Source organism: Vidua macroura, chromosome 7, assembly GCF_024509145.1.
Source record: "Vidua macroura isolate BioBank_ID:100142 chromosome 7, ASM2450914v1, whole genome shotgun sequence".
NCBI lineage: Eukaryota > Metazoa > Chordata > Aves > Passeriformes > Viduidae > Vidua > Vidua macroura.
In genome coordinates, this window is record NC_071577.1 from 24564384 (window position 1) to 24590534 (window position 26151).

Below are 26151 nucleotides of genomic sequence, written 5' to 3' on the forward strand. Positions count from 1 at the left end.
TTCCTGATTAAGCTCTTCAATACTTAATTTAGTCTTGATGGTATGAGTTTTAAAATAGCCTTTCATTTTTCTGAAGTATCATCTGACTTTTTGCAGTACCTACCATCCCTTTTAACCTAAATAGAACCACCTCTGCTCTTAGGATTTACTGGGGGAAAGGATAATTGCATCCCTTTCCTTCTGTTCAGCCGTTTCCCTCATTTGCTTCTCCTGTGTTCATGACCCCAGACTGACAGCCTGGTCAGCATTGAGCTCCTAAAATTTTAGACCCAGGAGAGCATTTTGAAGGGAATGCTGTAATTGTAGTAACTTTCCTCTCCTGCCTACTAGTTATAGACATGTTATTTCAGTAAACGATAAAAAATTCTCCTACTGGAGAGACCAGGAAGAGTGAAGTCAGTTCAGAACTTGATTGTAAGAAATAATTTTAAATAAGAATGATTGTTTCTGTGCCATTTCAGATGGTTTCTTCTTTTCAGCAGAAATGAGATTCATTTCAGGGGAACAAGCTGCAATAGATAATTTAATAATAAGCATCGATGAGAAACTGGGCACTAAAAATCCCTAAGAAACATTATTTCTAGAAAAAACTTCTAAGATGTTTGTATGTAGACTGACCTTAAGCCCTTTATGTAATTGCTTCACAACATCGACTATAATTCTCCATGTTAGCTAAAGTTATAGCTGTATCTGCTCTTTTATTTGCAAAATAAATTGTGTGACTAACAACACTGTAAAATACACTGACTTTGCCAAAGGACCTTTTTATTATAATTTAATTTTCCGTTTCAAAGGCCTATGCTGTCCTAACTCCGTTCTCTGTTTCTATTTGTATGCAGACCTCACAGTTTTCACGGAGATCGTTTTGGAGATTTTATTTCCATGAAGGCAGAGACCTTGAATTTTACTTCAGGCCTTTTGATTGTGAAGCTAAGCTTGAATGGGTCTGTCAGATAACAAAAGGTAAACTGCAGTTACATCCATCTGTTTGTATAAAGAGTTTAATACAATGAGTTGTAATTATTGCCCTATAATAGAAACTTTGCAAACAGTATTTTATTGTTTCTTCTCTGAACTGCTAAGAGGACAGTACATAAAATGTCTCACTGATGTCACATACAAACAGATGTACATTTAGATCAGAAACTGACCCTGAAGAGGACGCAGTATCACTGCTCTTGTATTCTTTCTAGTCCCATGAAGTAAGAAGTGCTTTCTTGTGTGGTGATATAAGCCACTGAGTTGCAGCATTTGTGGATTTGACTTAATCTTTCTTAGTGATATTTTTAACTAAATAACCAGAAGTATTTTGAGTGTACAGTTTGCTTCAACCTTAGGTGAACTAGCCTTCTTCTGGTAAAACTGGTGTACTAGCTCCTCATTGTAGTGAAACAGAGGAGTGGGAATACAAAAGAATAGCATGGCATATCTGCACAGATCCAGGCTTTTTCATGCAGTATGAAATGTAATCCAGTAGACTTTTACATTTGAGTTGTTGATTAAAAGGTTTATTGGGATGAAACTTTCTTGTTGGGGTGAGATTCTGGTAGAAATACTACTTTGATGCTTGAGAGATGAAAGAACCACAGATACGTAAGATGGAGGTATGCAGTACTCCCATTAATTTTATATCAGCTAATTTTAAACTATTAAACCTGTGTATGATTTCATTCTCCTCTTTTTTTTTTTTTTTTCATCATGAATACTGAGAAGTATGAGTACTAACCATCACTTCTATTATTGCTGGCCACAGTCCTGTTAGAAAATGAATTCAGTGACTTTTCCTTTTCTCCTCTGGACAGGTAGCACTCCAAAGACACCAGAGTGGTATATACCAGGTAATTTGACTTTTTTTGTATTTTTCCGCTATATGTGTAGGGTTGTTTATACTCAACAGCTTTTATTAGTTTTGTTACATTACTACTGCAATAGCTGTTTGATACGAGAAAAGGTTATGATGGATAGAATTTGATTTTGAGAGAGTTCAAAATGCAGAGCATTGACTCTTCCAGTGTCAAATTGAGATTTCTTAATACATTCAGAGAAAGAAAAGATTTGTTTTTCAGAATTAATTTCTTACTCGTGGTATTTCTTCTGTGTAGATGAAATTGGAATTCATGGAGCCCCGCTTGTTGTTGATGGAGCAGAGCTGTGGTTTGTACCAGATAAAAACCTGAGCTACCAGGAAGCGATTTTCTACTGTCAAAAAAATGATAGTGATTTAGCCTCTCTAGACTCCTACCCAAAACTCAGGACAATACTATCTCAAATAGAAAAGGTAAGGGGGTGTAATCTGTTTTCACAGTTACTTTCCCTTGCAGGGAAATTTACTTGCCAAGTTTTCCAATATAAGAAAATATTAGTCCTAATTTCTTTCTTTTTCCTGTTGGCCTCAAATGGTTTTCAATTGTACTTAAAAAGAAAAGATTGGATAAAATAATTACTTAAATTATTATTATTTATTATTGTTATTATTATTATTTAATTATAATTATTTTAATTATTTTAATGGCAGTCTGGTAAATGAATTTTTAAATTTAAAAGTAGGTTTAACAACATTTAAAAAAAACGCAAAACTCTCTGAATGGTGAAAAAGTGTCATAGCAGGACCGCCATTGTCTGCAGATGTTTAATTAACAATTGTGCTAGTTCTTAATTTTGTGCACCAGACAACATATAGTTTTTCACCTGGTGAGAGGATTTAATTAGAAATGCCAGATGGTCTGATAGGCTTTATGGAAGGGGTTTGTGTTGTTCATGGCATGAAAGTACATTCTTGTAAGGCATTGGAGAAAAACATGTTAAGTTTCTCTACCTCTGTGACTAATTTTGTCACGTTATTCTATGTTTGGTAGAGTCAAGAGCTTTTTCTATGTGGGTTGTAAAATACTGGGTTTTGTTCTTTACTTCCACAGTTATCAAACAGCGAACAGAAGTGGTGGCTGAAGTTTATTGATTATGGCTACAGCTATCATTCACCGTATGTAGAATAATTATGAGATGTTTTATTGTAAGCTTTATTTTGTGCTTTTTAAGAATTGTTAACTAGAGTAGTTAATTCATAGTAATTTTATTGTAACAGAGTTAGCAATCCATTTCTTGTGTGTGTTATCAAAGCCTCTAGATTTTGGGCTGTTGGCCTTAGGCATCTTAGTTTTCTTCTGTGAATCCTTGAAATGTGTGATCCTAGTAGCTAATGTATTCCCTTGATCTTTGAAATGCTTTTATTGGGGTTTTGGGCCAACTTCTATGTTCTGTTATCATTTGGAGAACTGACCAAAAAAAAGTGCCCAGTCTATTGACTTTGAGGATTGAGGAATACCCAAGAACAGGGAATAGGACATGTTTAAGACATCACTCTTCTAGTTAGGTAATGCCAAAGTGTTGGCGGACTTTTAGTATAGCCTTGTAGAGCTGGGATGACTCACAGCAAATCTTGCATCATTCCCTTCTTGGCTGCAGAGAAGATTCACTGGCTTCTTACAAGGAAGGTCCTTCACTTTCCAAAATACCACAGCAATGCGCTATTGTGAAAAGAAAACCAGAGCTATTTCCTATTCCCTTCACTTGTCCTGGCAATGTGCTGTGATTGCAGCATGGTAATAAATAACCTCATTCTGCACATCTCAACACAGTTAATTTGGGCATGGTACATAACTGCTGAACCTACCACATATTTATTTCTATCCTAGTTTGTGTAGGACATCTAGAAACAGTTAATAGCCCAAATTTTTGTTTGAACTGACATGGTTGCTATCAGAGCTTCTTTGTGAAGGTCACATTGGATTGGAGATTAATTCTGAAATATTTATATCCAGTTTACAGTTATTTCCACGCTTCCATGATAGATTACTGAGAGATTGCTGGTATATTTCCAGAAAGAACTGGTATAGAGGTAAGGTTGTTTTTATTTTTCACCCTCTCTGCTATTGTTGTGTTTATTTGCAAAGAAAAAAAAGTAGTAATTACTCTTCTACCCAAACTCTTCTATTAAATGCAGATTGATACCAAATTAGGAGTGAATGGCTTCTTCGTGATAATCTGATTGACTGTTGAATCATTTGTTACTTCCTCATGGTAGAAGCCATGGTAATATTTCTTAATGGCCAGAGTCAAACCTGAATTCAAATGATAATTTTTTTATGATAGCTTGTCACTCTTTTTGAAACAGAAATTAATTAGGTGAAATCTGGTTTTGATGGCTGCCTTTTTGTGTTTTGCTACATATTCTGAGGTCTGGGTTTGTCTGAGAGCTGTAGTTAGAGAGGTTGACTCTGTATTTGCAGCTGTGTACATATCTGGAGACTCAAATTCCATTAACTATTGGAGTCATGTTGTAAGAGATAGACGAAGTAATGAAAAAGCTGCCTGGTGGTACTTGAAGTGTATTGCTTCCTTTTTTCAACACTTATGTTGAGGAAAAGGTGTAACCTCCAGAGAACAAGAAGCTCCTCCTGTCTTCTACCATTTCCATTTAAAGCATGTTTCCCCCATTATTCAGTTGTTTGCTGCTGAACTCTTTTCATCTCTCTTAGCCAAAAATTGCTCTAGACTAGGAAGTCAGTCCATTTATGACTGCAGGAGTCATGTAAAGCAGTGCAGGTCAGATGCTCTCCATGTAGATGTTGAAGGATTTCTTTTGGCTTTTTTTGACAATTAGGTGTACCCTCTTTGCCAGAATACAAGGTTAGTCCTCATATACAAAATCTTTTTTTAATAATATCCTGTTTTCAAGTTCTCTCTGCCTGTATGAAGTGTTAATACTGGAAGTAAGAGTGAGACTCTGGATCTTTAGGAATACTGTACTACTGTCTGTTATAAATTATTTATGTTTACCTTCTGCTGTACTGCTATTTTTAATGCTTTCAATTGCATAGTAGTTCACTGTGGTTGCACCAAAAAGGGTTTCCCTTCAGATTGGTCTTTGTCATGTCATAAAGTATGGAAAGCAAATGGAGTGTGATAGGCATTGCCATAACTGTTTTTTAAAACTTCTTTTTCTGCAGACTACCCAGTTAACTGTAATGTGAAACTGCCCTTCATCTGTGAAAAAAATAATGCCTCCTTACTAGAGAAACATGATCCCAGTTACCGCCCAGTCAGAGGAGGTTGCCCTAAAGGCTGGCATCAGTTCCGGAATAAGGTACAGAGATAACACAGATTCATCGTCCTTGCCAAATCTTCACAGTCCAGCAAGATGGAATGCCTTTCTAAAAGAAAGGAGGAGGTAGCCCCTCTGTTGAGGAATAGACTAGAAATGGACTTTTGAAAACTAAGTGTAGTGATTCAAATAATCTCCTCCCCTTTTTGTCCCTTGTTCAGGATTGATGGTTTCTTAAATTCAAAGCATTTATTTTCAGGTTGTTTTGCTTCCCCATCGCCACACATTTAGGTCCAAGAACATTGGTTGTATTGTCTAGTCTTGGGCTTCTACTTTGAATGAAGAGAAGGATTAGAAAGGGAGAGGATGAGGGTTCTGTGGCAGAAGCTTACTTCTGGAGTAATCATAGGCAGCAAGGTGGCAGACACTATTTCCTGAGTTGCCTTAAAGACTAGACTTACCTAAGAATTAGTGAGCAGCTTTTATGATTAACCAACAAGTCAGAATCCATAGTATTATTAATTATTTCAGTCCTACATTTAAGGCAGTCATCTAAAATCTTAATGAGAGTCATTCCTGTTGTTTGCTCCACCATTATTCTGTACGTGTGCATCAAATCTGCACATTACGTTGTGCCAAGGTTTGCAAAGTTACTTCACATCATTACAGAATAGACCTTGGAGTTCCCAGGTAGTTTTTCCCCAAAGGTAGCTTATTACAAGTTCCTGACCAGCACTATCTGGCTGCAGAGTTCATGTGTGAGTTCTCATTCCTAAAACAGTACATGATTCTGAGGTAGCAAATAGGAATTACTGAATATGAGTGAGGCATTAGTCAGGGAGATCATTTTATATTTAGCTACTCTGCTGAACCAAATAAACGTTTGCAGCTAGTATCAGGTCCCTTGTTTTCTGAAAAAAAATAGTTATATTTTATTGCAGGAAATGAGAAGTGAGTTTTTAGGGTTGGTTTAAGAACCTTTACGTATTGATTTATGTCTTAGGCAGAATGGTATGGTGAAAATAATTTTCATTATATTTATTTTGCAGTGTTTTCTAAAGATGAAACCCGAACATTTAACATTTAATGCAGCTAATGAAAAGTGTGTAACTTTTGGAGGCTCTCTTCCATCTATCTCAGATCAAGCTGACCAAGGTATGATGGTGAAGTGGAGCACTTCAGTATGCAGCTTCTCTTCTATATTCAGAATAGTTCTGATTAAGAACTTGAGCTTTAATAACTTGGTTATCCACAGGCATACTAGGAGCATTCTAAAAATCCAGGACTGATTAAAAATGTGTTGTCTGTTGTTTGCATCACTGGAAACATAACATGGAAATGCAGTTAGCAGACATTTGAACTAGTTTGAAGAGCAGCTTCTCTATATGATCTTAACCTGTTACAAAAAGAAAAAAGTTAGAAAACCTTGCACTGAGAGTTGAGCATGAAAGGGTCATCAGTGAATGAAGAATTGTTTGGCTTTGCAAGCTGAAACATAACTGAGACTGTAGACTTTGCTCTGTGAAAAACCACCGTAGAAGCTGCTTCCAAGAGAAGCTCAGCTGTGCATGTGGGAATGAGGTGGCAAATACAATGCCAGCTGGAGCACAGGACCCTTTGTTTCTGCATGTGCTGAGCAGCTTAATGTGGCAATGTGTCCAAAGTGACCCCCTTTGAGCTCTTCAGGACACTGATGGGAGGATGGAAAGCAGGAAGACTGGAAGACAGAACTTCCAGTTCAACTAAGGTCAATGAGAGAAATGCAGTGAGGGAGAAATGGTTCACATTGGCTGCAAGTAATGTTCAGCAATAAACCACTGAATGATATGGCTGAATTTGCAGCTATGTTCTTGTGGATGATTAAGAGTTCTCTGAGGGTGTATCTGAAGTAGCTCAGTTGAATTCTGCAGTGCCCACAGTGCATGTTTTCTTTATAAGCAAATAACCTCTTGCCAAACAAAATATGGTAAATAGACTAGAGAAGTCAATAGTGTACCTGCAGGCAGCAGCTTAATGGTAATTTTCTTTTCACTGCTGTTATTGGGGAGGAATAGGGTTATGTACAGGAATATACATGTCTCAGGCCTGTGTGTTTTTGTATGCATTTAAGGTTGGGAGAGCACAGCCATTCTGAAATGTAACCTAACAGGATCCCTCGTGTGATTTGGTGCATTTGAAAGTGTTTGTTATTGTGTCTTGTTTGTTTTTCTTTGTGTAGTGGAGACCACCTATATGGAAAGGAGACAAGAGTCCTCTTAAAATGTACTTCTTTCTGTGGGCTGCCTCTGCTCCTCCCGGTGATACTAGGGGCTAGTCCTGACCTGCAAATCTACAGTGGCTTTGTCTGGTTCAGAAAATAGGCTGTGGCTAGTCTGGCATGTAACCAATAGCTGAAACATGTCAGCAGTAGCTAATTACATAGCTTCGATTTGTCTTCCTAAACTAGTCAATTTAGTGAATGCCTTTGATGCCTGGGGGGTTACCAAAGCCCATTGTTTATTGCCAGAATGCTTACTAAGAAGGATATGATTTAAGGTTTACCTGGCTGAATTTTTTTCAGCTAAATCTGACTTCCTTTGACCTGACTTGCTGTCTCTGATGGTGGGGTGGACAAACTCTTTCAGAATCCAAAAAACATTCTGCTTTATGGTATGTAAAAGAGAAAGATGGGAGATAAGACTTCCTCCATCAATTCAGAAAGGGCAGCAAGACAAGTGAAGATATTGCAAGCTTGTGGAAAAGCAGCTGCTTAAATTTGTGTGTGAATAAAAGACTCCAAATTAGTGGGCAAAGGAACAGGTTAAATCACCTACATTCTCCTTAGCTCAGAATTTGAAGGACAAATATCAATAGCCTGCTCCTTTCAGATAAAATCAGTATGAAAGGTGTTACCAGATGGAAGGAAGGGATGATAAGCATTCATCAATCATGAACGGCTGGAAAAATTAAATTAACACAAACAGGGATTGCATTGTCTTCCTTATAAGAAGTATTCTTTCAGAGATTTACTGTTGTTTTCCTAACCACAACATGTACATTTACTCTTCTGTCCAACAGATTATATAACATCCTTGCTTCCTGGCCTGCCAAAAGATATTTGGATTGGTTTACAGTTCCTGTTCAGTACAAGGGAAAACAAATGGATAGATGAGAGTAGACTGTTGTATAGTAACTTTCACCCACTCCTGACAGGGAGATTAAGGAAAATTCCACTGGATGTAAGTTCTGACTTTTGACTTCTCTTGCCTATTGAGTAATGAAATTTGGAATGTTGTGTCAAAAAAAAAAAAAACCCAATGTAACACACCAAATTCCCCAATTAGTTATTTTAATTGGCCAACAGGGTGGCTGACAGTACTAGAGTTCTGTTTACTTTTACTTGGACAGCTACTTCTGAAGTGTATTTAGCTTAGGAAAACTTTCTGAGTCCAGGCATCTGGTAGTGTCTGTAAAACAGGTAAGCTGTATAAGCTGTATTGCACCACTCCTTTGAAACTTTTTAAACAAGTTCAGACAGCTGGGGTTCTCCTAGACTCATGTTACTTCACCTCTACACAAGTATGTTTGTACCTTATTTGAGTCTGATAAGGATATTTCTGTTTCTCAGCTTTTTGATGAAGAATTTAATAATCAGTGCGGTGTAATCCTCAATGATCCCAAATCACAATATGTTGGAACATGGAATTTCACTGCTTGTGCTGACAGGCACTTCTTGGGTATATGCCAGCGGTCTGTAGGTAAGTCTGAAGAGTCAAAATAAATTGCAGCCAGAGTTTTAACTTAAGGTGCAGGTGCCAGGAGACTTTAATGCATGTAAATGATTTCACTTGACGAGCAAGATTCTTGTAGAGACTGAGAAGGTAAGTTTTAGAAAAGCAGAGTGTACAGGAGGATCTGGGGCTTGTTTTGTCAGCCATTCAGAATTTTTCCTCTTGTTTTTCATAGCCAGTTCAGGGAGAATCTGTTTTCCTGAGAGACTTTGTGCGGTTTCAGTGAAATCGTACTTCAACAGACAGGTCTTAATGTTCTGTGTGTATAGAGGTCATGTACACTGAGGGGTGTGGAACAAGTGACTCCTTTTTCCTTTTCAGAAGTGTGGAAGTGAGAAGGCCTAGGAAGGAATCTCACAATATTTATATCCTCCTTAAATACATCCTCTTTTAGTTCTATGAGAATGTAAAGTATCATAGATTTTTAATGCTGAAGTTGGTCTCTCCCCAGAGCAAACTTGAAAGTTGGTGTGAGTGGGATTTTTTAATATGAACTAAAAATAATATTCAAATGTACCCGTGTGGGTTGGCCAATACCAATTACTGGAATAAGATCAAACATATATAGTTATTATGTACATTTAATTACTGCTATGGGCTAATGTTCAGCATACCCACTTCTGAGTAGGTTCCTTTATATAAATAATCCTTTTAAGTGATGAACATGCTATCTTCTAAAAAAAAAAAAATCAAACACAAAGAAACCTAGGTGTACAAAACGCCCAAGACTATACCCACCTTCTTCATTCTCAAATAGGCAGAGATTTCCACCTCCACCACCATCTCCATTTAACATACATCTTCTGTACTCAGTGCCAAATACTCCAGAAATTCTAAGTGTGAAGATTAGAAATTGGATGGAAGAGATGTCATAAAAATGTGAAAAGGAGACTTCTATGAATTGAAGGTTGATAATGTATCTATTTATATCAATCTTTTATTAGTCTGGAGTGACTACTCAACGTTTCTTTGCCACAGCTATAGTAGGTGTACTGAGAAAGGTTTTTGAACTGACAGAGAATGTGTCCTGCTATGGTCTGGTCTTCTACTGTGTTAGGGATCTAAGCATAGTTTGGGTTGGGAGGGATCTCAGCAGGTTGTAGAGACAGTTGTGAGAGAGTTCAAGCTGTCTAGGGCTTTATCACCAGGAAAAAGATGGTTCACATTCATTGGAAATCTTAGCATGATTGTGATTTGCAGAATTTCTTGAGATGGTAACCATCAGCAATTATTTTTTCTGAAGTGAACATTTTACTTACTGCCTTGTTTGCAATTTGGTACCCATGATGTGTGATAGCACCCTGGGTTCCATGGTTCTCTTTTGTAGCTGTTTACTAAGTGAAAGCATTTGGCAGCAGACAGAAACCACGTGAAACAATCTGTTTGAGCCTTGTCAGTTTTCTGATCTATTGAAAGCTGTAAATATCAAATTAATATTGTGCTTCTGTCATCTTGTGTTTTGGAAAACGGCCCTGTCAGCCAATCAATCAGCCATTTATATACTGGTATTTATAGAATGATGCCTCCCCTCACCCCTTGCAGGCCTTTTTCTACTTCAAGTATTTTAAATATCGAGAGGGTTCTGCCTTCTGTAGAATGAGTTTATTTTTGGTTGTGCATAAAGCTTTTGGGGTTACCATTTGTATGCCTAACCCTAACACCCACAGGAGTATTTACCTCTTCTTTTAACTGCAATAGCCATGCATCACTGAGCTGTGCCTTCAGGTGTGGTGATGGTAACTGTGATAACACTCTGTGCTCAGAGCACAAATAGTGAATTACATCCCTCCCTATGCAAGCTGGATTTTCTGCAGTTAGTTAAGTGGAGGCGAAAACAGTTCTCACTGTGTTCATGGATGGCAGTAAGGAGTTCTGGAACTGTGCTGTACCAAGATCTGCAGACAGGTTTGCATAAGCATAAATCCACAGGTTCCACGGAGATAAATGAGTCAAGTTTAGCTGTTGCTATATTGCAGCAGAGAGCACTTGCTCTCTTGCATTTGTGTATAATTATAGAATATGTTTTTAATTCAATAAATTGTTTAGCAATTAATTAAAAATAACATATAAAAATATGTGCACCTAAGCTGAGAAAAAGATATTTAATAATACATTGGCTGAAAATAATAATTATTTTTTAAATATGTATTTTTCTATCTAATATATCAATGATGTTTGCTTCTAATTATAATTATCAGCATAACCTACTATCTAAGATTTTTTTTTTCCCCAATGTAGACCAACAGGTTTTTCTGATTGTTGCAGAGACATTGGGAGTTTAAAATGTATTACAGTATATAACTACCTAAATACTGGATTTCTTTCTTATGTATAGGAACTGCTGATAACCAGACAGAGCAAGTCATTAATGAAACATTGAGCTATCAAAATGTTCAATACATGTTAATTCTGAAGAATTTGTCCTGGAATGATGCAATGGCTGCATGCATAAGTAACAAGATGCAGCTGGTTAGCATCACAGATCAGTTCCAGCAGGCCTTTCTTGCTGTTCAGGCTGCTCTTCATAATTACCCACTCTGGACTGGACTCTTCAGCAGAGATGTAAGTTTTGTTTTTTCCTCAGTCTGTGGCTTAAGGTAATTTTTACAGTTGTGTGAGGCAAAACCTGAGTTAAAGAAATGCAGTGACAAATCACTTTCTGGACTAATTGTTTTAATTAAGTGATAACCATCTGGAGTGTCTCAAGATAAATGTTTTAAACCTTCAGTTCTCCAAGTTACATATTCCTGTACTCTACTGGATGAATTGATGATAATAAAATTATTTTTAAAAACTGATAATGAAGGGATATATTGTAGGGTGGCAGCAACATAGGTTACTGAGTCATCTCTTTTGTTAACAAATGAGTAACGAGTGTTGCCATTTAATATCATCACCGCAGTACCACTCTAGAAAGATGACCCAAAAATCTGTTTTGGAAGGGCAAAGCTAGAAGTGGCAAATAAAATTCAAAATGAATCATTGAATACTTGTGGAGATACACTTCTGAAGTTTAACTTAGATTCTGTTGTTACTTCATGTTATTTGCACCCATGTTTTGAGTTGGAGGGAGGCATCTCTAAGACAGGTTAGTGGGTTTTTCTTTCTCCCTATGGCTTTCTTTGGTCAAAAAAAATTAAAATAATGCAGGGAGTGCTGCTTTTTATCTTCATTAGCTGGAGGACCTCTTGAAAATCTTTATTGTGGATTGAGAGGTGTCTCAGTTGTTACTGGGGTGGCTTGGGCTTGCTGGCAGGGTTTATCTTTTTTTGTTATGCACATACATCTGGAGATAATTGCAAGAAAAAAGTTAGAATTTTTTAGAAGTGCCTTACCTACAAAGTATGGTGGTGTTCACTCAGCACTGTGGTGTTATATTCTTCTATTGTCAGTTCTGAGCTACTGAATACTTTAGCAAATAGGGCAAAACAGAAATTTGAGTGTATACTTCATGGAGAATATTTTTAAATTTTTAAAGGAAACAACCATGTAATCTTAGTGAAAATGGGGAAACCAGACAACCTATTTTCCCATCTCTTTAGATTTTTTTTAATCTGTAAGTGATGATCAAATGATTCATTTTGGGGCATATAGCTCAGGCATGCACTGGCTATTCACTATTACAGCACTTCATTATTTGGCCACAATTAGAATGTCACGTGAAAGGAAATTATAATGCAACTGGTCAACAGAACTTGTTACTCCAGTGCTGCAATCAGACACAAGGATACAAGATAAATTACACAACAGTAGGGGGATTTCCCAAAGACTTTAAAATGTTAGATTTTTAAAGGCTAGCATGCTACTTGTACGTGGGTTTTTTCTTCTTGCATCCTCCAGGGCAGGAACAAGTATGATACATTAAATAAATTAAGTATTTGATAATTACTTTCAACTCAATATGGAGTAACTGAGACTGGACTTTCTTCTCAGTTATTACCAGTTTTCCAAGACCAGGAGATTATATCCACCATTGCTTTGCAGATGCAAATGATGCAGTTTGGACATCCCATTGCTAGGCCTTCCTCCCTAAGTACAGTAGTGAAAGATCACCTTTGGATAATTTGCAGTTCAGCTAATTTGTATTTTTGCAACTGCAGAACTTAAAATAACAAAGCTTCTTATATTGTGAGCAGGAAATCAGCTCATGAGGGCAGTGGAACACTTACAGTTCTCATCAGAGATACTGAAAATGTCTAGCCAGTGTAAATATATTATCATACCATTTTCTGCACCTTATTTTTTTTTACTGTGTAAGCTCATCCCTTTTGCTTAAATAATGCTAGGGTGGAAAGCATTATGGCTGGCTGGATGGGAAACATGTGAGTTTTAGTCGCTGGTCTGAAGATGATGAAGAAACAAATGAAGAATGTGTGGTTTTGGATACTGATGGCTTTTGGAGAACTTCTGACTGTTCCTCGGAAAATCGAGGAGCTATTTGCTATGCATCAGAAAGTATGTATGCTACCATAATTTTTGTAAAAGTTGACTTTTATTTTATTACAAAATAAATTCAATGATTCCAGCTTGTAACTTCAAAATTACAACTTTTTAAAACTTACATTTTCTCCGACAGTCTGATTTCTATGCCATTAAAAAAAAAACTAGCTTTAAAGATGGGGGCATGCAACTGTTGGTCCTAATCTAATTGTACCTTAGAAATAAATTCAGCATGGATGCATTGGGTCAGTAGCCTTATTGCCAACTGATTCTGTCTTTGCGCTGCTTCTCTAAGACTGTTCCATACTAATCTCTCCCACTTGCCTGTGGGAGAAGATTAAAATATCTCTGTACTGTTTACATCTTAATACTGGGACCTCCTGAAATCTGTTCAGACATGGAAGTCTTGTACAGAGAGAAGGTACATGGCTATATGGAGAAGAAGGGTAGAAGGTAGACACTGAATTGAAAATTAACATCATCTGAAGTTCACAAAACCCTTTTAAATACCTACTAATTATAACAAGACAGGGATATAATAGGATGTGGTTTTTTTTATTTCCAGGAAAGAGCTGTGCTAGTTGTGTATCCTTCAGAAAAAGATTTTTCTGAGAGATCAGCACAGACTTCTTCTCTATGAGATCATAATTATTTATTTTGGTTTTGTTCTGTGAGGAGGCACAAGCCATTGTACATCCTGAGTCACAGTAGTGTGGTGTTATGACATCATAAACTATTTTGTGCTTACAAGCCAGGGAACTGTAGGAAGAGTCCTCCTCACTCCTCAAATATTAGATAAAGCCTTAGAACTAAGATGTGTTGCTAGCTGTGAAGCAGCTGATTTGTTACAGTGATCTGCCATGCACTAGAGTCAATAAGAGCTTTTGGTTATTGGCCTACACTTAACACTTTTATGTAGGGATTTTATATTTAAACCTATTTAAAATAACTGTGAAAACTTGCAAGTATCTGTATTCTTTAGTAGAGCTTACTGTTGGCTTGTTACTTTAAAAAAATCACCATCATGGGGAAACTGAAAATAACACATTTAAAGGATGACAGCTTAATTTGTCTTTCAGTGTTTTTAAGTGGTACCTGAAAGTGGTTTGTGGGGTGCCAGGTCAGGTGGTGTTATTAGTAATTCATGTCCTGATGTTGTCTTGTCTTTTTTTAGAGAAGACTGAAAAAGAACAAGTTACACAAGTGAAATGCCCACATAAGATTAAAAATACACCCTGGATATCATTTAGAAATAACTGTTACACTTTTATGATAACAAAAAATAGATGGAGAGAACTGAAGCCTCAAGAAGCTCATCATTTATGCAGGAACATGAGTAAGTACTTTGTCATACTGCAGGTATTTATGGATTTAGATCAGCTTGGAGGAGATGAGTGTTAGATCTGAGTCACTGTCTTACAACGACAGGCAGCAGAGTGAATGTTGAGAAAGGCTGTGTAGCAGTAATGCAGCACTGCCTGATGCTGTTTTCCCTTGCTTACCCTGATAAAAAGTGCCAGAGCATGGATAGGAGAGTTGAAGAAAGAGGTGGCTTGGAACTCCTGAGCTCTGAGATCTCTGAAAAATTACGGGTTTTTGTGTTTGGTCAGGGGCTTTGTTCTAAATATGCCAATTTTAAATTGTTTGGGTAATTGTTATACCCTTGGCAGCATTCTGGCTTTACAGTTACATTTACTTTGTGGTTTCCTGCTGCCTCCAGCTTTTCCATGTGGAACACTTAAGTGAACAAAGTAAACAGACTGAAAAGCACGTGGACATTTTCTGTCCATCCTGAATTAAGCTTTCCTCTTGGTATTAAACCTTCAGACATTCGTCTTTCCAAAAATTATTTTAATTTTTTTGTGAATTAATTTCAATTCAGTCTTTTTCTTAATACTGTTTCTCTGCTAGGGCAGTTCAAGCACGAAAGTTTGCTGGTATTTTTATGTTCTATGTGGAGAATTTTCACTACATACAACTTGAAGTGACAGTAGGGCCCACAAACATCTCTGGAGCTGAAATTTTTCACTTATCCACAAAACCAGGGATAGAACCATAGATAATACATTTGAAAATTGGTTTTGCACTGTTCAATTAGTTATGTTGTAAAGATCTGGCCTTTACAGAGGTTGACCTATCTGTAATAATTGTTAACATTAATAGAAAAAAAACTTTATTTTTTAACTTAAAGGTGAATTTGTAAGAAAGTAATGTAAAAAAATTTTCAACAGACCCCGAAGCATTTGTCCTGAATGTTCGGGATGAAGAGGAGAATAACTTCATTACTGAGCAGCTTCATTCCTTCAGCGGTCTGGCTCTGTGGGTCTGGCTGGGTGTGATTTATGATGACAGTGGTAAGATTTAAGGGTTTGGTTTTTTTCTTATTAACTGGATCGGAGACAAAACTTGCAGCATTAAGTGCATGTTTCTTGCATGTTTCAGTTTATAACTAAAGTCAAAGTGAGTGCAAACCTGTAATAATTATTTATATTTGTGCTTATCTTCTAGAATAAAATATCCTGACATGCTCTCTGTTTGAGCGATAGTCAATCCAGTATGTTCTGTTTAGTCTAAATTTGATTTCCCTGGAAAGCAGGTCTTAAAGTGGCCAGGATGAGTAATGCTAACATATTTAGCATTGAATATGGAACTGATTTAGAATAACTTGCAGTATCCCAGCATTTTTTCCAAAGTGAACATCTGTTAATATCATTAATATATTCAAAGTTAAATGGTATTTGTAGACATAATGCCAGTGGTTTAATAAATATGCAATGTTTTCCACAGATAAAGTTCTCAAGTGGTATGATGAAACTCATCTGACTTACAATAACTGGAGGCTGGGAAGACCTATCATAAAGAAGAACAGTTTTTTTGCTGGTGTAAATCTTGATGGGTTTTGGGATATTTATAATTATTCTCAAAGTTGGCATGCTAATCACTACAACATGTACAGTATTCTCGCCTGTAAAATCGAAAGGGGTGAGTAGTATTGAATTGTTGGATGAGGGTCATAAATCATGGTTCCTGCTGAATAAGGCTTTGGTTTTGCTCCTAGTGAAACACATGGCACAACTGTCATGAGCATCTGGAGTCATCTGGTCAGTCTGCATCACTACTGTAATACTCTGATCAGGAGAAATGTGTTTGCTGTGCTCATCCAGCAACTGCTGAGCTCAGTGTTCCAAGTAGCAAAAGTAAACTTAACTTGATAGAAGTGGCTTGTACTGAGCACTTTAATGCTTGAGTTACACTGAGATAGATGGATTTTAATGCTTTCTGTATTTTTCCTAGTAACATGAAAGAAATGCACACAACTTACCATCTTATTCTTTGAAATAGGACACCAACAGCACAAGCCTCCATTGCCCGACACTATTCCACATGGAAACAGAACTTACAGGATACTTCAGAAAAAATTAACGTGGTATGAGGCATTGAGATTGTGCCAACAAAATAACAGTGATTTAGCAAGTGTACACAGTGAATCAGAACAGTTATTTCTAGAAGATATTGTCAAACAGGATGGTTATCCTCTGTGGCTTGGGTTGTCAATTCATGATGTAAGTATATACTGTTGGGGACATAAGTAACAGATCTGTAAATAATGTTTTGGACAAGATTCCAAATATTTTCTGATGTTTTTTCCAGTTCCTTAGAATCTCTTTTCCATCTAGTATCCTTTCAACCCTGTGTAACATGTTAATATTAATTTTTGGTGAATGTAGGCACACTAAGATATTTCTTCCTAATACAGTTCTTCCTGACAGTTTAAAATAATACAGTGTTCTCTCATCATTCCTTGCAGCACAAGGAAGCATGATTTGCAGTGCTAGCCCTACAGCTTCAGACTTTATGGCCCTCTGTAGAATCAGATTTCATTAGCAAATAGAAACAAGGTTGTGTGGAACCTGCGTAGGTGAGGTCAGGACTGGCTCTCCAGAGCAGTTCAGGAACAGGCTCTCAGTGAGTTAAGTGTCCATCCTCCCAGGAAGCACAATAGCAGGAGGCAGCTGCAGATCTACTTCCTCCTCTGTCCGCTTTACTGTGGAGCCAAAAGCCTGTGGCCCTGACCCTGCTCCCCTCACTAATTGCCATATCTGGTAGGAGTAGTTAGTTGGCAGGAATAGTCCTCTGCAGAGGTGTGTCATTTCTATGCATACCTGGGAATGGGTCCCTCACAACTGACTCCTCATTGTCATGGGTTTCCAGGAATGTATCTGAAGTAGGAGGTAGCACTGCAAACCATCCCTGAGCTGCCCAGTTCTACTCACTGCAGCCATCTCAACAGTTTAGAAGTTTGCAACATATCCACTAATGTTCATAGCAGGGAAGGCAGATTGCTTAAATGAAACAGCAGGGTGGAACCAGGTAAAATGTTCCCCATAGGATAAAACAGGCACATTGCAGGTTGTATGAAGAATGCTGTACTTTCTCAGTTCCCCGAAATAATAACAATTTCTATGTTAAGAAAATACAAACTGTGTTGTACATTTATTTACTGTGAGTTTAGATGAAACCACTTGCTCTTTAATTTATCACTCTACAAGGGACAAATGTTGCTACGTGACTTAATTCACAATGGATGAGATTTAAAGCAAAGTCATACGTGGTTTAGAAGTTGTGGTTTTTTTTCTTTTATTAGGGAAGTAAAGCTAATTTTGAATGGTCAGATGGAAGTGACTTTGACTACTACCCCTGGGAATTAGAAAACTCAAATACTACTGAGAACTGTGTTCTTTTGGATACTAAAGGATTTTGGAACCGTACAAAATGTACTAATGTTGCTGAAGGTGCCATTTGCTATAGCCCTCCAAACAGTAAGTATTATTTTTAAGGTTTTGTGTAGTTGTGTTTACATGTTGTATTTAGAAGTAGAAATTAAGGTTGAAATACTGCACGTGATTCCCTTTTTAAGAAGAGTTTTCTATAAGGAATGATAAAACACTTTTTAATACTTCAGGGAGATAAATTCTCGCCATTCCAGTGGTGAAAACCTAAATCAAATCCGGTTACTTCTTGATCACCTGTGATAGGAATATCAAATGTATGTATCTTTTCTAAATCAAAGTACTTATCAAATGTATACCATAATTGTCAAAACCAACAAAAAAGCAATAAAAAAATTGTTCCCAACCCTTTGGGATTTGACTTATGCTCATTTTTAAATAAATTCATCCATGAGACAAGAAGGAATGAAAACTAATTGAATAGTGGTTGTTGGTAGGAGTAGTAGCCCTTGTTAGTACTTATCATCCTGTTATTCCAGAGACTGTGCACAAACTGCTGCAGCAGAAATAACATCAATTTCTTTGTCTTTGCAGAGAGAAAATTAGAGCCAAAGCAAGCAAGCAGAGCCTCTGGATGCCCACAGAGCAGTGGCTCCCTGCAGTGGGAACAGTACAGGGATCACTGTTATGCTTTTGACATGGCATTCTACAATTTTTCTGTCTATAACGTGGAAGAGGCTAAGAGAATCTGCCGGAAGCTGAGTAGGTTTAGACTCTCTATCACATTACAACTTGTAATACAAGTACGCTGTTTAAGAAGAAATAAAACCCAGCAACCTAAAATCTTACACTGGTTATACTTTAGTTTTGCCATTTTTATGTTGAGTTTAGGAAATGCAATAGCAAGCTTTATCTTTGAACTCCTGATGAAAATTCTTAATGAAATCCTGCAACATGCTACAGATCGTTTGTCACACAGGTATCAGCAGATAAAATGCAGGTAGCCAGTTGAAGAAGATTCAGAGGTTTGGAGGAAAGCCATTTTATCTGCATGCAAAGTTAGTGGTGTTGGCAGGACTTTCTTATTATATTCCTGCCATAGCTGCTTGCTAATAGGGAGCTTGCTAACCTATCAAATGGTTCAAAGGGCATGTATGTTATAGATATTAAAGCATGTAAAAAAGTTAATGTTACGTCAAATTAAAGGATTTTCTCTCTTCTTTGCTGAGCTACATGGGGAATTGTATTGCAGAGACAGTGTTAAGCAGTTTCATGGACAGAAGGTTTAATCGCCCTAACATAGAAGTTAGTGACTGATGTAACTTTCTTTTATGGAATTATATTATGGTGTGATACTGGACTCACTGTTTAGGATCTAAAAAACCCAGTCCTGGATGCAGTTTTCTGTTGAGTCAAATTTGTTCTGGTAGTTGAAAGAGAAAGCATCTGGCTTATATTTATTTATTTATTTATATTTATATATTTATACTTGTAGAGGATGGGTACACTTTGAGCATGCCCTTTCCTCTCTCTTATTCCTTAATTACTGTACATAAGAACCTGAGGCACAGTGGGAGGATTGATTTAGAAATTAACTTGTCTCAGCAAAATGTTGAGTTTTTGTTCAACTATATTTTTGAAAGCCTGTTACTTGGGCAAGACTAGTAATTCTTAACAGACATATCTCTTGATATCTTCCATGTATGTAGTCTGCAGCTGCAGTAAGTTTACTCCCATTTTATTGTGTATAACCTGCTAGAATAACAAGCCATCTGAAGTATCTCATAAAACATGCTGTATTTTAGGGGATAGGAGGTTCATGTCTTTATTCTGAAGGTTATTCTAAGCTAATTTTACAAGCCCAGATCAGCAAATCCTTTCCCATAGTAATTGTTCCCACAGAAAACTCAGTGTACCAGCACCATGAAAAATCACATAAGTTGCAATTCTGATTGGTTTCTTCTGCCCCTTAGACCCTTCGGCAACCCTTCTGACTATAGTGGATGCCGAAGAAAATGCATTTGTGAGTGCACACATAAAGGAGCATGATCTCATCACCAAGAATGTATGGCTTGGCCTGGATCAGAGCTTTAAGGGTAAGAAGTAGCAAAAATGAATGATCATAAATGTTTCATATTGTAAATATAAATGCATAAATCCTCAAATAAGAACAGTTCTGTAGTGTTGGTAGTCTACAGTAACTTCTACTTGAGGCTGGAATCTGTCATTTAACATTTTAAAGCATTTGGACTTCATTGTAGTTAAATCTCTTCCTGTTGCAGTTAGGGTAATCAGGAGTCCCAGAAATTAATTTTCCCCACCTCTGTTATTGCTGCCTAATGTTTGATGCAAGAGTATCAACTGTTAAAGGTCTAGAGAAGAGGGGTGGCTAAAAGTTGTGTTCATATTTACTGCTTTTAATATATGGGATGGCTAGTCAGCCCTTTTCTTTACATTGCTAAAAAGAAATCAATAGGTTGTGAATGACATTGTGTAGCATTACAGGATGTTTTGGTGATCTAGACTAAGTAATGTTTTTTTCAATAGGACAGTCCCTGAACTGGCTGGATGGCACATCAGTTAATTATGTCAACTGGGAGAATAAAACTGTAGAAGCCAATGAAAAATGCAGTGTTATCCTGTCCACAACTGGCATGTGGTCCAAAGTTGACTGTGCACGTAGTCGAAGCAGAGTGGTTTGTAAAGCTCCTTTAGGTATGGAAGTGTTATTTTAGCAGAGACTTGATTTTGTAGAGACTGTTTTTAGGAATTTCTGATTTATTGGATAAAGTCTGTGTTGAAATAATGGAAGTGCAATTCACAAAAGAACCCATCAAGTACCTCTGCCTAAGCACAAGTCTTCTGTTGTTATTTAGCCATAAAATTGCATTCAGAGATAAATTATCTAGGAAATTACTTCTCCTGGCTCTCACTATCCACTCAGTGGGTAAAGAAGAGAACTGAAATGTCCAGAAAATGCAGAGTAGTCGCTATTGCTTCTTACCACAGGGTATCTGTCATGTGTGAGTTTGTGTAAGTGGAATCAGAAAGAGTTTTGCTTGTAAACAGGTGCTGCAAATGGTGTTTTCAGTCTTGGGGAGGCTTCTGGAAGTGTCACCCCATAGCTTGAGAAAAAGACTCAGGCCTTTACTCCCTCATCCTTGGCTTTGTACAGGAAAGCAAGCAATTAACTGAGCATTAAGCAAGTTCCTGAGAAACAGTGGAATCTTTCTGATTTTGTATATATTTTCACTGAAGTGGAAATGCAGGAATAGATGAAACTTTGTGCCACTAAGGAAGACCTCAACAAGATCTCTTCAGTCCAAAGGGAGTATAATTACCTTCCCTTCCAAGAGCCTAGGATCCATTACATTTATGAAGTGTACAGACCTCTAAATGAGTGCAGCCTTTGCAAGTAGGTTTTTTTTAACTCCAGAGGTCCCCTCCAACCTAAATATTAGTAAATTAACAACAGAATGATCAAAAATAAGCTAATGCATTCCTTTATGAATAAGCATCTAACTCCCCATGTGATGAAGTGAAGACTATTAATAGGGAGCAGTTTGTCTTGACTTGAGCGTGCAGTATAACTGTGCAGTATTAACATGTAGCTATCTAAGCATCAACCCTATGACAAAATATATTTGCCAAAACTCTTAAATAATAAATATTCATCTTTTGTTCTGTTTCAGGTTCTAACCATACTGGTGTGGCTGTAGCATTTGCTCTGCTAATTATCTTGGTTTTCATAGCTGGACTGGTATGGTACCTCTACAAAAAGAAGCGCCTTCACTGGAGTGCCTTCTCTTCTGTACGCTATCAAAGAGGGATGAATGATGATGAAACTGATGATATGTTCACAAAAGATAGCTATTGAAAAGCTTTCTTCTGAAGCATGAACTTCACTGTGTGAAGCCATAAGAAATGAGCTACTTGATGTTTTATTGTTTACTTTTTTGAAAAGCAACAAGGTTATTAATGGGGGCTAAAATTAGTTTGTTTATATAAAAGTGCAATTTTTATTCAATTTGATGGTAATTCTTTATATTTGGCCTCAGCCTTTTAAGATGCAAGGTGTTTAGAGTTCTGTTGTATTTTTTAATTTATAGTATTATCTCTCTTTACTGGAATTTTTGATGGAACAAATTAATGCAAACAGTACTTCATGCAATATCACTTTAATGAATACACTTAAAATTAACTTCTCCCAATACTCTTATTTATACTAGAATTAAATGCCTAATTTTATAGTTACCAGCCTATAACTTTATAGGTGAAATATGTCATCTGTCCAAGAAAGAAGATAAAAGATATGTCTAAGAAAAGACTGAGAATATATGGTAAACAAACTTGTGTACATAAATGCTAAAAATACTTGAGTATTTTTCATAAAACTGAAACTTGATTTTTGTATGTGATGTGTCACTGTAGCCTTTCCTATGCACTCCAAAGAATGCTATAAAGGGAAAAAGGGAAGACAGAGTTGTATATATTAATTACTCAATTATTTGATCAATTGTTGTTTTGAAAAAGTCTTTTGACTTTTTTGAATGCACAGTACAAAGAACAGTGCATTTACTTTTATGAAGGAGGATATGCCAAAGACCAAATCCATTCTGCATGAGGTGGCATGAGGTGGTAAATAGGAATACATTGGCCTGGTGTGCTGAGAAGAGTACTACTGATTCTCTGAAGCAGCAGAGCAAGGTCACAGTGTTCAACTGCCTTCTTTTCCTGCAGTTTACTTATCTTGATGGCACTTTTCTTTGTTCCTGTTTGCACTATTTTGATAAGGAAGTGTTTATCATTTGTGTTGGGAAGTAGAGAACTCCTTGTAGATACACTTTGAGCTTGTTAAAAGAGCAGCCTGAAGGGGCACAGTAAGGGAGCCATTGTGGTAATTTGCTGATCAAAGTAAGCACTTTTGTTTGTTTTGGTACTTTTGGGCACAGTTGTGAACATTTGCTTTTCCTGAGGTAAAAATGAAACTACGTTGTAGAAAATGTAGTTACGATGAAAATAATTCTCATTCTTTAACTTACCCTGGTATGAGAAGTGCTTGAAATGTTGCAAAGTCTGATTCCTGATTGTCTTCTGGTTTAGCTTACATGCCTGAGTGCTTTGCCAAATGACTTCTAACTTAATGGGCTAAATAAATATTGGTTACTGTCTTTTTCTAACTATGGTAATAAGTGGGGAAAAATATTTACAAGTTCCCATGTTTTGAGATTTAGTAGTTTTATAGATGTTTATACTCTGAGCATTTTTAGGTGTGAATCTGAAATGGAAAGTGGAAATTAGTAGTAAGATCCTGATTCAACACAAAAGGATATATACTTTTTATTTAAAATTGTATATTTTATTCTTCTAAATGATGTAAATAATTTTTTCAGGCCCCATTTCTCATGTTTGTTTCATCACACCTAAATTGTCTAATCACTGGTAATTCCTTTTTGGCCTTAGTGCAGGTGAATAATCTACTTCATTTGCAATATACAGGAAGATTATTTGGCAGTATTGTTATTGAAAGAATAAAGTTAAATAAAACACTGAACTGCTTACACTGGTTTTTATTTCCGTGGAAGCAGTTATCAGAGCTAAGGTATGGGCCATTAATCACTGGGTAAAAAAGCACAGTGCAGGGGCTGTGATCAGAATTAAAGCCAGTGTGTGTTACCACAGTAAGAAAACTTTAAGAGGTAATACATAATCTTTGATGTATTTAAAAAGAATGCCAGTAACTTTCTTTTTGCAGTTGAAAACTTAGTTATACATAGCTTTTATCAAGCTGCTTCAGGCTTACACAGGGAACATTCCCCTGTGCCTTTTTGTTCTAATCAGGGTGTAGTTCATTAGCACCTCAAGGCCCAGATCAAGGCAGTGTATAAAGGCTCCCTCCACAATGCCTCTTAAAATATAGGCAAAGTTAAACTACTTCCAGGTAAGTAACACTTGCAATTAAAGCATAAGATGTGTTCATTTTAAGTGATGTCTGAGCTCTGAATTCCAGACTCCCAAAATCTCTGACTGCTGGTCAAAGGGCAGTGTTATTTTTAGCTTGCTGGGAGAAACATCCTATTGTGCAAGATGACTAACGCGGTCCTCTGTTTCACAAACATTCATCTTAAAACTGAAGATGATGCACAGAGAAAAGGCAGCAGAGAAACGCTTTCCCAGGTCCCAGAGCAATGGAGTTGAGAAGGCATCCTAAAACTCCTTCATCCCAGAGCACAGGCTATCTGCCAGCTGTGGTAGCTTTAGGCAAAAAGTGTACAACTTCAGTTCCTCTTCCTGAATTTTGCCCAGGCCTTGGAAACTCTGGGTTATGGAGAGGTTAATCCACATTTACCTCTACACCAACCAGTATTTTTATTTTAAAAGTGTTTCTGCATCAGTAACTTAATGGACATAGAAATTAACAAGTCTTTATGCATGAGCACCCTTTGGGCTTGATGCTTTTGTTGTACTTCTCAGCATTTTTCCCTTAAACCAAATGTACCATCTGCTTGTTGCTTTGGACATATGCTATACATGTAAACATTTTTGAAAGGAGTAAGTAAATTTCATGGCCTGCTAGTGATTTTTTGATTTGGGTGTAACTGCAAATAAATGAAGACCAAACATCACAATTTTTGTTGCTACGAGTTGGAACTACTATTTGGGCCCTTCATGTATCTGCTGTTGCTGTGTGTATGGAGCACAGTGGGATATATAGCACCCAGGTTTCTAAAAGTTAGTCAAATTCATTCCGTTGTCAAGAAGTACATGAAGTTCTTATTGACCAAATTGAACAGGCACTGCAGAGTTTTAAAGCAAGACCTATGAGCAATATTAAAGATCTGAGCTTAGGAAAAACAGATACCTTACTGGAGACTAAAATTCAGTTGTCACTCCTTTCCCATTTAGTTCTGGAGTTCTATGATGACAGTTGACAAAGTACTAGAGGGAATATTCTGTTAATAGCAAATTAACTTGCAAATGGTGCATAGTATAGATGCCCTATAAAATACTGTTATCTTGGGTATATTCTTTATGGTTAAACCACAGCAGTGGTATTTGCACACTGAAAATTCCTGCACACTCTTATCATAATATCTGTCAGTAACTAAGATTTTTTACAGATTTGTGGGAGTAGGGGAGGATACCAGACGAGGTTTTTATTGTGATGACACAGTACTGCAACACAGACAGTAAGTACTTACGGATTTCTCTTTACCAATGCAGAAGGGACTGTAAGTACAAACACTATAACAGTTCTTTGTTTTACTACTTTTCATCATAAATAGAGTAATTTACTCCAAGGTTACTTTTAAAAAAGTGGATTCTGGCAATACAAAATAATTATTTCAAAATATGCTTCCTGAATTATGCTGGCCTCTTACGCATTTTCTGCTAGAACAAATGAGAACAGAGATCTTTTTCTGCATGCTGTGTCTTAGGACACTCATACAGATAGTAAGAGTACTGCTCCTGCTTTCTATAAAACTTCTCTTTCAAATGCCATGTGTCATGTTCCCTTTTAGGAGACTTTTCAGAGCAGATAATTGTACAAAACCATGGTGCTTACACTTTGTTAAAGCTAATAGGCCTTATATGCATATTTGAATTAAACTTACAAAGCAGTGGGTTGAGATGGTTTTCAAATATGTGTGATTGAATGTCATCACCATTAGCAACTGAACTTTCATTGAAATGTCCTTTTTTCATAAGCATAATCTGGGTATTTGAAGAGCTTGTGTTAAATGAGAGTGTGAATTATACATCGTTGTGGATAATAGGAAGTCACATTTGCCCACGGCTTGCATTGTGAGCTGCTTTGAGGAAAGACTGGGTTTCTGAAATTCCATCTTTTGTTTTCTGCTGTGGACACCATTGTTCTTTGTACCTCTCCTCTCCCATACCTGCTTTGCAGCACTGACCATTAAAGCCACCAGATGGAGAGCACGCCACCACAGACACAAGATCCATGCAGGCAGCCTTACACCACCACAAGCTGCCAGGAAAGGGGACCAGAAAGCGCCACTTCCTCTACAAGCAGCAGCCACAAGGCTGAAAGACTGCCAACAGCCCCACAGCACTGCCATGGGCTGCAGGGAAAGGACTGCAACAG

At 37.1% G+C, this 26151-nt stretch overlaps 1 protein-coding gene across 1 annotated transcript in view; it reads left to right on the plus strand.

The window, feature by feature from the left end:
- Nucleotides 1-23595, plus strand: part of LY75 (lymphocyte antigen 75) — a 44046-nt gene extending 20451 nt beyond the window's left edge. Inside the window, exons 16-35 of the mRNA XM_053982613.1 lie at nucleotides 840-963; nucleotides 1803-1838; nucleotides 2103-2278; nucleotides 2916-2980; nucleotides 3819-3895; nucleotides 5007-5143; nucleotides 6151-6256; nucleotides 8159-8319; nucleotides 8709-8838; nucleotides 11207-11433; nucleotides 13158-13326; nucleotides 14486-14647; nucleotides 15543-15665; nucleotides 16099-16293; nucleotides 16654-16874; nucleotides 17957-18131; nucleotides 18636-18803; nucleotides 20015-20137; nucleotides 20589-20756; nucleotides 21734-23595. Coding sequence (XP_053838588.1) covers nucleotides 840-963; nucleotides 1803-1838; nucleotides 2103-2278; nucleotides 2916-2980; nucleotides 3819-3895; nucleotides 5007-5143; nucleotides 6151-6256; nucleotides 8159-8319; nucleotides 8709-8838; nucleotides 11207-11433; nucleotides 13158-13326; nucleotides 14486-14647; nucleotides 15543-15665; nucleotides 16099-16293; nucleotides 16654-16874; nucleotides 17957-18131; nucleotides 18636-18803; nucleotides 20015-20137; nucleotides 20589-20756; nucleotides 21734-21918 — 2928 coding nt within the window. The 3' untranslated portion in view covers nucleotides 21919-23595. The remainder of the gene's footprint in view (nucleotides 1-839; nucleotides 964-1802; nucleotides 1839-2102; nucleotides 2279-2915; nucleotides 2981-3818; nucleotides 3896-5006; nucleotides 5144-6150; nucleotides 6257-8158; nucleotides 8320-8708; nucleotides 8839-11206; nucleotides 11434-13157; nucleotides 13327-14485; nucleotides 14648-15542; nucleotides 15666-16098; nucleotides 16294-16653; nucleotides 16875-17956; nucleotides 18132-18635; nucleotides 18804-20014; nucleotides 20138-20588; nucleotides 20757-21733) is intronic.
- The last annotated feature ends 2556 nt before the right edge of the window (nucleotides 23596-26151 follow it).